We start from the raw sequence: 12,006 nt of genomic DNA, 5'->3' as shown, positions 1-12,006 counted from the left end.
TGCCTTACTACTGAGCTGCCCACTCCCAAAGCCCTTCTACATAAATATGATAATTCTTTAAAGGTGTGCGACTTATAATTTTTCTCGTTTTTCATTTATTACATGAACTCTGTAGCTTATCGTTCCACTTGAATTTATTTATCAGTTTTCCATGCTTATAGTCGTCAGGTTTTGACATGGCGTGATCGAATTATAGCCGCTTCGCATTACTAAAAAAATCTTTATCACCTTCGTTGTACGTTCCATATGGTGTAGAAAGGTTAGGGTGAAGTTATCTTCAGTGGCCATCTAAATAAATGTCGGTATCTACTAAACACACACACACACACACACCTTTAGATATTTTTACTTCTGTTTTTGACGAGCTATCAATAATTATTTCGATGTATCGATTTCTCTGAAACAATGTTGATCAGACCAGGTTTATTCTACCTCTATGCCAATCGAAAAGATCAAACATTTCAAATGGCTTTTTGATCGGAAGAGAGAAGTAACTTTGGGACGGAATGGGCCATTCGCCCGTACAAATATTTTGCGAGTGTTCCCCCGAGAAGATGGCGGAGAGCGATAAATCTCGCTATTCTGGTCAGTTCCCTGGCCTTCCCGACGGGGATGTTTATTCCCTCCATTTCTTCCCAAGTGTTCTAGCATTAACTTCTCTGAGCCAGCGGGCATCAATCTCTCCGATATTATTCCTGAAAGATAAAGTCGTCTCGAAAGACAACCTTGTGGTATCGTGTATACTTGTTTATCAGTCTAGCAAGATCGTATTGAAGCCATTTTACTATTTTTAGGAAAACACATATTTTGTAGTTTTGTTTTATCTCTTGATTTAACTATCGACGTTGGATAGATGAATATTAAGCGAAGATCATCTTCGTGTTACATCAACCTTGGAGGTCCCGGGTGCCAAATCTAAAAACATCGGCACTAAAGTTTTCGACGAACTGATTTTTTTTTCGATTTTTGTAATCTACATTTATTGGATCATAACATCTCAAATTTTATCTTTGACGAATTATTCTTACTTTTGACTTTTTGTTATTACATTGTTAAAATATATTGACTGACACAGGTGGGAATCGAACAACCTTCTGAACCAACGAGCCCTCGTCCCAACATGCTCAGCGATCAAGTCCTGTCTGTAATCAAAGATTCTGTTTTGTTTTTAATGCTAATGTATATGTAATAAACATTCCTAGGGAAATTAACAATATAATAAGAATAAATTAAAATCATAAAATGCTTGGGGAAAAAAATATAAATGATACTTATCTTCAAGAATTATTTCATAAAAAATAATATAATGGATCAAGTGTAATTTAAAAATTATATAAATATTATTTCAATTAGTTTGGTATCGCAGTAAGTTGTTTTTTGTTTTTCATGCTAGTGTATATTTATAACAGAAAGTACCTTGTTTAAAGCAAGATTTACTTTTGCGATAACAGACCGTCCTGTAAAATTATTTATTAATATCGGAACATAAAAAACCAAAAATATTTGACACAGTTAAGCCGTACGACGGTCGTACCCTTGCCCTAGATCTCTTTAGTCAGTAACCGAATCCGAATTTGGCCGCGACTAGTTAGTAGAGAACAGGTATATCGTCCATTACCATCCATCGAAATTTATGTGTTTTAAATCGAAACAAGTTTTCGATTTTTTACATTAGGACATAATTAATCTTCTCTGCCCATGATAATCGCACAAATTAAATAATTACAGTCCCAGAAAGGTTCGGTACGGGTTTTAACTTACCGTGGAAGTAGTATTTCTTGATCAACGGTTATACAATTAGGTGTAGTAGTCAACAACCTTACTAACCACTACATTTTCTCCTGACCATAAAAAGAAAAGAATCATGTATCGCTTGATAGAGGCTGGGTAGTGCCTCCTGGATGGTATCCGATTGTGTAGTAGATCCACCACCGATAAGGAAAAAGATAAATTATCTTGTACAACCGGACTCTAACCCATTGTCCAAGAGCCCAAGAGGGAAAAAAGGTCAGTTATTTCACCCGAATGTATGATTTATTTAATGGAAACTGCCAACTATAGTTAAGAGGAATAAAAAATGGAGACTGTTTAAAAAAATAATTTTTGATTCGGCGTTCTATATCTTTAAAATTACCTTCAACACTAACAGCACATCATTTAAATTAGAGTAATTTGCTGTAATATGATTCCTAATAGAGCTATTTGTGTTCAATAGTTCTCGAGATATAGCTTATTAATAATCAGAAGTTAGTAAATTTATTTAGGGAAATCAATATCTTACTGATCCTTAGACATCTATGCGTAGCAGAATAAATATTTTCCATAGAGAAGCGAAGAAACTGCGGTGGTACATGACAAGAGGAATTGGGATTTTTATTTACAAATTTGTTTCTCCTCAACAATGCTCCTACCTAAGGTAATATCGAATTATTACTTTTTTTTTTATTGAGGGAATCTTTTAATAGCTTACATAATAATTTCTTTTCGTTTTATAATCTGATCTTCCACTGGCTCCCGACGTCCAACGCCCCAATACATTTGCTCTGTGCTATCTACGCCTGTGATCCACTGCCTTCCCAATTCAGTTATACCACCCTCACCCCTGATCCACAGTCTGATCCTTCAAGTCCTTTTAAATTACTAATACAGAATATCCTTATGGAAAATAGTCAAAAGAAAGCACATAAAGTTTGTAATTACTATTTCAGTTATTTTTAATAATTATTTTGTAAAGTTCTAGGAAAAATTAGAGTCTCACGTAGCTCTGAGTCAAAGGGAAACCTACAAGCGATGTGTCCAACCAGTGGCACATTGCACCTTCATCTTCACCAGACGAGATCCGACGACCGTAGCACCACCACGAAGAGATCACTGTATGACCTCAGATCATTGTAGATTGTCACTTTAATATACTAGCGTACAATAATTAACTTTTTCCAACTCAAAGTGATGCAGATACTATCCTTACTTTCCAAACCCTAGCAAGGAACGGTGCATCAGAAATAAAAAAAATAGCACAATGAAAAACGTTTACCATCCCTGCCCTACTGACTAACATAACATTTGCCACCCCTGCCCTAACTAACGTAACGTTTGTCACCCATGCCCTACAGACTAACATCACATTTGCCATCCCTGCCATAACTAATGTAACGTTTGTCACCCATGCCCTACAGACTAACATAACATTTGCTACTCCTGCCTTAACTAACGAAACGTTGTCCATCCTTGCCCTACAGACTAACATATTATTTGTCACCCCTGCCCTAACTAACGAAACGTTTGCCACTCCTGCCCTTCTCACTAACGTTTCCGCGATAAAGTACATAGACACAATAACTAACCGCTACATTACGTAATAACAACCTAAATTCCAGGTGTCAGAAAACTGAAGAGGAGATGGATGGAAGATCTGGTCTAGCCACTAAGGTATGGAGATAGTACCCCAGCATCCAGCGAGCTATCTCACGCCTCGTTATTGTGTGACATCCAATGATTTTATAGCATAGGTACAACAAACATGTTAAAGAATGAATTTATATATATTTATATTCTGCCTCAAAAATATTTCTAAATAATATAAGTATATATTTATAAACATAAGTGTATTTAATCTCGAAGCCTGGATTATAATTTGGCTTAGTCTCAGTTTAAAACAGAAGCCAACTTTTAATAAATGTGCGAGAATTTGAACAACTCAAAACTTTACCACGTTCTATCCCAGAAATATTGAATTACTAAAATAACCAATTGCAGTACAGCGCAAAATAACCACGCACCCACCCAAATAGTCAAAGGGCATTGTGTCTCCCGTGGGAAATTTAATGAAGGAGAGATGACAATGGCGTAATTTTATCACAAATATTATCAATTTGCATAGTGACATTCTGTGACAGGAATAGCGCATGCCTATGGGGTCCGTCCATATCAAGAATAAAAATAATTGCTTTTTGGTCAATTTATAATGAAAAGTGATTTTTTGTTCCGTCGACAAATTATAATAACCTAGGGCTAAAAAATAATAATTTAAAATGTTTCCTTTTTTGTCTAGTAACAATGGAAGCTATTTTTTTTAAACAAGCAGTCTCTTACGCCTGTAGCTGAGGGAGCCAGAACGACTGTAGAGGCTCAAGACTGTAGTGGTCCCGGATCGTGTCAGAAATGTAGAGTTGATTTTTATGCCTATGGCGGCCCCACAGAATTAAAACTTGACCCCCCACCATAGTAAAAATACGGTGGTTGCCTCCAGATAAACCACCTCCCCGTAAATCAGAATGGGGTTATAAAAAAAAGATTGAAAGGGTTTACATTTACTTTAATTTAATTATATTATTTCAATTTCTTGAGACAAGGTAATTATTTATTAAATAAATCAAAACTTGTATCCTTTTTTTGTCTCAACCCTTTTTTTTTTAACAGTCCAACGTTTTGGCCATTTTACCCATCCTCAAGGGCATCTTCAATTATAAATTCTTCCTCACATTAAATTTAGAATTACTTTTGTAGGCTATTCTGCCCAGGTCATTCATTAATTATAAGTTAAAAACCTATTTTTTAAAAAATTTAAAATCATAAATATCTAATTCTTCTTATATTAAAATTATCCACACAAAATCACTTTCTGTTTGTGTATGACATTAATGTTTAATGTCTTTAAGGGTTTACATTAACTTAATGTTTAATGTCTTTAAGGGTTTAACATTAACTTAATGACTCAGAAGTGCTATACCTTAGGATAATGAAACTTTTTTTTTTTTTCTGTCCCCGTATTGTTTTTGTTTTATATACATCTCCTGTACTTTTTTAGCTTTATATTTTACGTATTTTTATATGAAACTTTTACTCTTGCCTTTGTTACCTGTTTTTTATTCTTTTCATTGTATCTTTTTATTTTTATTCCTATCATTGTATCTTATCATAGTTTCATTTTGTATCTTTTTAGCCCTGATGAAGCCCTGCAAAGTGGGACGAAACGTTGGAAAATAAATAGTTGTAAACTATTTTTGTTTCACTTTTGACCGCAACCCTCACCATCTTCTTATATATTAAAACATTTTACTTTGGAATGCACTGGCTATATAAAGCATATTATTAATAATAATTTAATGAGTTTCTGGTCCAGAATGGTCAATATCCACCTCAAGGTGTGGGCTGGCAAATTGAGAAATATGCACATATATATCAATCCTTAGGCTGGCTTCTTTTTCAAATTTTCAAGTTCAATTTTTAAAAAAATTCAAAACAATCCAAATTTCAACGATACGACAAAGTTTAGAAAATTTAAAGATAAACCCTCTATAGTCTGTTATACTGTTATAGTCATAATTTGTGTATTTTAGAACGTTAACCAATCTAATATTTATTGAATTTACTTCCTTTTAGTGAAAACATGGAAAGTAGTTTGCAGCAGATAGTTTTTACACAAAAAGAAAAATTGTAATTACTATATAAATATAATATAATCTTTTTTTTATTATAATATATTTTATTGTTTTATAAAATACTGCACATTTCAAGCAAACATTTTTAAGAAAGTTAAAATGACAAAATATAACACTTCAGCTTGGGAATTTAGTTAAAAAACTAGCAGGTTTTTTATCAAGAGCACTTAAAGGTTCTTTACACTGCTTTTTGGCTACGTTTTATTTCTACACCATGAGCTCAGTTCTCCAATAAACACCTTTCTACAAAATAATTTAACGCTTATCAAACAACTTGTGTAGTAATTAGTAAACCTTCTTGAATGGGCGTGAAGCTGTCATGACAACGATCATGGACAATCAAACAAATTGTACAGTAGCGAACCTTCTTGAATGGACGTGAAGCTGTCATGACAACGATCATGGACACCTTTAGGCTTCTTATCTTATTGATATCTGCTAAAGAGGTTTAGTCTTGTGCTGTTGTAAAAACCTAAGGAACCATTGTGATCATACTGTGATGTCATCACAACAGATCTCTACCAAGGTACGGGCCTGTTTATCTCCATTAGCTTTGATGACATCAGCGATGGAATCTTGAAATGTTTTCAATGACACGTTTTTTCTGAAGCGTAGTAGAAATTTATTTGCGCATCTAAGATATTAGACTAATGCTAAATAATTTGCTTACTGGAATCTATAAATTCAATTATAAATACATAAATATAATTAAAATGCCAATAAGAAAATTAAATTATAATTATCAAGGTTTAAATGTAGGGAAAACCTTGAATTTAAGCGAAAATTCACGAAAGAACGTTTTAGCAACTTCATGACTCTCATATGCACCGAAAAATTGGGTTTTTTATCTTACCTACAAGAGTTTATAATATACAATATGTGAAACATTTAAAACTTCTATATTATTGCATTTTTGAGTTTTGTGAAAATCATAATAAAACATTAGATACTATATTTTATTATGTTTGATATAATTAATAAGTAAATAATTTTAATTTACAAAAAAAAAAAAAACACAATATTTTTCATAATTTATTTCGTGAAAGTAGGTTTACCAGGTATTGACGTAAAGATCCAATAGTGGTAACCAATAAGACCCAAGGCTTTAAATTATTAATTCTAAGTCGACCATAAAAACTGTAAAACAGAAAATAAATAAAGATAGAGTGGATTCCTAAGATGAAAAAAAAAGAAATGTATTTATGTAACTAGTTAAAGGAAAGGCCAATGTCCATTTTATTTGTTTTGAGTAAATCTGTTTGAGTGCATATAGGCGATTTTTATTTTCATTTCTCCATACATGGAATATGTAGTAAGGGGAAGTATTGTGATCTTGCAAAATTCCAGTTTTCGACAGAAAAACATGTTTTGGGGTCCCTGAGTACAAAAAAAAACCTAGTTTCACAAAAAGCTCAGTGGGTGTATGAACAGCCTAGCTCACCAACACCAAAAGTACCAATCTTACATGTTTAGGGAGACGACATGGTCTGGGATGTGACAGCAACTTTTCGATAAAATCAAGTGACCGAATGTGCCACTTTAAAGAATCGATTATTCACATTTTTTCGATTTACCTTAAGACGGCTCTATTTTAATTAAACCCGGTGACTCAATGAGTAACTAAGTGGTATTTAATATCAGAGAGGTTTTATCCCCATTTAAATGGACTAACAGGGCTTAAATGACCAAGTTTCGAAAAATCTTCCTCTAAAGTATCTATGTATAATTTTGTTAATTTTTTTTTTATTTTATTTATTTATAGATATTTACAACTGTATAAAAAAAAAATACAACCAGTAAATTTGATCATAATGACATAATGATATGATACAGAATGTAGAGAAACTACCCAGTAGTAGAACTCTAAAAACAGTTTATAATATAAGGTCACGAGGCCATCTTCTTTTCAGGCGCTTCGGAAGATTGCCAGGAATGGAAGAGGAAGCAAGGTTAGAAACGAGTGGGTTTGGGTGGTTAGGGAGTTTATTATGGAAGGAATAATATCGGGTTCAGGCTAGATCGGTTACATAAGGAACATTTAGGTATTTATGGATGGTTTTATTTTTTGTTAATTTAGAAAATAAAATAACCCGTTCTCATTGTTGACAATAGTAAACAATGTATAAATTACAAAATGGTATAGAATTTTAAAAATAACTAAAAAAGAAAAATAGAAATACATTCTATTCCAACAGGGAAAGCATATACCGCCCCGTCTGATAAATACTTTGATATCGTTTGTATTTTTTTAAATGTAAAAGTTACACTTGATATAACCACCCCTAAAATACCAGATCCTACAGTGACAGAAAAATAAAAATTTTTATTCACAATTTTCGTCTTCCCTGGTCTATAATTTTTTTTTTTCGCAAACAAAAAATATTTTAAGCTGACTGATCTAGAGAAAACTGAGGGACGTAAGCAAGGTTAGTAAGTGAATTTTTATTTTATTTTAAGGCCCTTTGAAAAAGCTTCCAAGTTGAAATCTTGTAAGATCAGGGCATTGGACTTCATTTTATTTTTTACTCCCATCGTTTTCGGAATTGACAAATGGCATAAACACAAAATTCATATATTTGGACATTGTTCATAATTTCACTTTTTACTCCCCCGGTTCGGAATTAACAAATGGCTTAAACACAAAATTCACATAGACCCTTCTATTAACAAGGTAAAAAATATTAATATCGAATATTGAGTATCTATTTAGAGTAATACTGTATAGAGTAATACTGTTTAGAGTAATACTGTATAGAGTAAAACTGATCAAAATTAGTAACATATTTTGTAACTTTACACGCGTTTTTTTTTTTAATTTTCCCAATGGTAATATATGCATATTTTTATTTATTTAATGTGATTTAGAACTGTACAAATAATAAATCCAATAAGTAAATATGTTGTATGTTTCATTTACACTTGAAAATCTTGGGAAGGAACCACCCTTGGAGGAACTTCAAGCATTAATTTAAATTAGAAGGTCCCGTGGCCATCTACAATGGTAATATAATTTTCAAATTTATTTTAAATATAATTTTTTCAATTTCTTAAGACTGGTAATTATTTATTAAATAAATCAAAATTGTATCCTTGTATGGTCTCAACACTTTTTATTAACACATTTTAAAACTTTTTATTTTTTTCCAAATTCATAAATATTTAAAACTTTTCAATTTATCCACACTATCAAACTATTTCTGAAATAGTTTGTTTATATGGTATTGATAGTGTGGATAAATTGAAAATTAAAAGTTTTAAATATTTATGATTTTTGAAGCTTAGGCAAGCTTATTAATAATAAATATGACTCTCTAATAATTGACCTTTCATAGGCTGTGTTTGACTTATAATTAATAGTCTTGGCAGAATAACCTGCAGAACATTTTTTTAAATTTTGATGTGAGGTGTGAATTTATATTGAAGATTGTCCTTGGGAATGACCAAAACGTTGGACTGTTGATGAAATAAAAAGTGTTCAGACTATGCAAGGATACAATTTGATTTATTTAATAAATTTAAAATTTATTATAAAATATAATTTAAAAAAAAAATATGTCGGAAATATATGATAATAATATAAATTTCCTCAGCAGGTTTAAGTTCATAAGATAAATTGATAATGAATAATAAAAATCCTTACAGTCTAAATTTTACTTTGAGGGGAGTAATAAATAGTTCTAATATTAAGAAGAAAAAATATAAACTTTTTGTTCTGGTTACATAATTAGATAGTAATTAAAAAGTCTTTAGGTTATGTTTATTTCTGACAGAGTTAATTTAGTGCCTGTGTCAGGTTACAGGTTTGGCTTGAGTTGGTCCCTCTCGTACAACTGTCGGCCATATATGCAATCAAATTAAATTCAATTCCAATCATCAATTAATATTATAATTGTTATTAAGATGATAATGTATAAGGAAGGGATGGAAACACAAGCAGTTCACCGCTTTCTAAATAGATAAGCCAATTTCCTCTTAGATTTCTATTAGACTAGATATAACTTTGGCAGGGATCGCCATTGTTTGAACCTCTAAATCTGATGGCTACTATATTGTAGTTATGACTCAGTAGTCACAACTATTATCACTAATGATAAATAATATGGGGTTTATTTAATTATCATAATTATTTCAATCTGATATTTTTTTTCATAATGAATTTCCAGTCATACAGTTTGGGAACTCAATAGTAAATGATTGGGTTTTTGAAAAATAGTAATATAGAAGTTGGCTGGATCTAAATTTAGTCCAAGGAGGTTTTCCGTATTGTTTTGGCGCTTCGGTCCAACAAATTGCTATTTAGAGGTTATGGCTAGATTTAACATTAGAAATATTTAACTTAAATCGATTTTTTAAAAATAATTAAATGTTGACATTTATAATAAAATTGATGTTATAAGTTAAAAGAGTAAAATAACGTATATGATAGTAATATCTACTTACTGGATGTTATAAGTTAAAAGAGTAAAATAACGTATATGATAGTAATATCTACTTACTGGATGTTATAAGTTAAAAGAGTAAAATAACGTATATGATAGTAATATCTACTTATTGGATGTTATAAGTTAAAAGAGTAAAATAACGTATATGATAGTAACATCTACTTACTCGTCTTCGTTGCCACTCTCTTCCAAACTACTTTCTTCTTCAGATTCGTCCTCGGAATCCTCCTTAGGATCCTCTGACTTTTGGACTGCCGGCTCAACGTTCACTTCATTAAAACTCGTTATTCCTTCATTTTCTTCCTCTTCACTATCCTCTTCAGATGAACTCGATGATTCGGGTTCCGGATGATTGTCTTTTACAGTTTTATCAATTAATATTATCTTGGTCAAATTATTACCCTCTTCTTCTTCTTCTTCTTCTTCTTCACTCTCTTCTTCGTCTTCGCTGTCGTCTTCCTCGTCGTCCTGTTTCTCTTTTTCCGGTTCCTCGTCGTCAGACTCCTCTTCCTCGCTGGAACAGACCGAGCCTTCGCGTGCATAGGTCAATTCCCTTTTCCCGTCTATGTCGGCCCACTTGACCCGTTTCTTCTCTCTTGACCTGTCAGTTATTCCGCTATCTGAACTGACTTGGCTCGCTTGAGTTTCATTCTTGAATACAATTAGACTGGACTCCCTCTGATCCCAGCAGCCCGAATCGTTCTTCACTACGTTATCCGACTCACTCTGTTCACTTTCCGATAACTCGCCCTCACTCGACTCCCCGCTCTCTTCGATCTGGTCGTCACTACTTTTCACAATTTCACAGCCTCTCTTTAACGAGAACAAGTCTCCTTCCGAACTCGACTTGAGCCTGTCGTATACTTCGCCACAGCTGAGAGCTCCACCGCCCTCAGTGACCCTGTACATGTTCTCTTCGGCGCGTCCCGTTTCGACTGGGCCCCCCTCGACCGAGCTATATTCCTCACAGCTGGCAACTGATCCCTCCCTGGCAAGGCTCGTATCGTCGTTCGCGGTGACACTCTTCTCTTCTACAGTTTCATTGGCTGGCGAGGCTTCGTCACAAATGACGTACTTTTCGCACCCCGATTCACATTCAGCGGAATTTTCAAAATCAGTGATAACGGGCTTTTCCATGTTTTCTAACTCACTCACTCTTTTGACTAGATAAGGACTTTGTAATTGACTCAGTTCGTTCATATTAATCTTCATTTCTCGTTCAGTTTTATCAGTTTCGGGAGATTTAGCCTCGGGCACTTTAGGTACCTTTTCCGAGGTGGGTAACTTATTGACACGATCATCTGGCACACGGTCAATCTCGATGAAGGGTATGTCAGGTAACCCTTGAAGGGTCGATATAGGCTTGGATATGTCGTTCCCCATGACTCCTGGGGCCTCGCTCCCCGACGTGATATCTCTTTGTTCCGACTGATCCTCTCCTGTTGACTCGCCGGACACTACTGACTCAGGTGTTGCGAACTGTCCATCCCCGCGCTGCGCGGTCACGCCCACTTCTTGCCCCCGCTCCTTGCGACCCCCGCGCTTCTTCTTGTCCTTTTTGCGCTTGAAGAAGTTGAACATGTTGTGAAGGAGTCGAGCTGCATCCGGAAGAAGCGGCAACAGAAATATCAGCTGGCTCTAGCCCAAACCACTTTAGACGCCGGGTCTCTCGAACGGACTGAGCCCTTCTAGAACTAGTCACTCGCAAACCTCCTCCAGCGACTAAAATAATTCCACTGCCTTCTATTTCCGTCTCCCAAGATAACCCCACTCGTGATTTATGAAGCTGTCACCGACCTATTTCGTCTTTATAAGCTTCATATTACTAACACGATTATTTATTTTTTAAATTAATTTAAAAAAAGAAGAAAGAAAAAAGAAACCTCAACTACAATACTGGATAGACTAAGGGCATGCAATGAGACGCCCCCTCAGTACAGCCGAACGTACAGAACTGATCATCTGGCCATCGGGACCTCCCACCGCTCCAGCCTTGACGTCAGTCGGAAAATCCTCTTCTAAGGAGCGCTAACTATTTTCAGTAGTTTTCTTTCCTTTATTTCCTCTGCAGTTATTTAAAGAGCTCCGGAGCATGGCAGTTGCAAGGAAACAGTCATTAATCT

General features: G+C 34.1%; 1 protein-coding gene across 1 annotated transcript in view; it reads right to left on the bottom strand.

Moving 5' to 3' along the window:
- LOC106688117 (protein FAM184A) overlaps positions 1-11,804 on the bottom strand; it is a gene marked incomplete in the record, with an annotated part of 76,799 nt that extends 64,995 nt beyond the window's left edge. Inside the window, 1 exon segment of the mRNA XM_067049402.1 lies at positions 10,050-11,804. Within this exon segment, the coding sequence (XP_066905503.1) occupies positions 10,050-11,464 (1,415 nt within the window).
- Between the last annotated feature and the right edge of the window lie 202 nt (positions 11,805-12,006).

Source organism: Halyomorpha halys, unplaced genomic scaffold, assembly GCF_000696795.3.
Source record: "Halyomorpha halys isolate HHAL.00 unplaced genomic scaffold, Hhal_1.1 Scaffold1054.1, whole genome shotgun sequence".
Lineage (NCBI taxonomy): Eukaryota > Metazoa > Arthropoda > Insecta > Hemiptera > Pentatomidae > Halyomorpha > Halyomorpha halys.
This window is presented reverse-complemented; position numbering and strand designations above follow the sequence as displayed.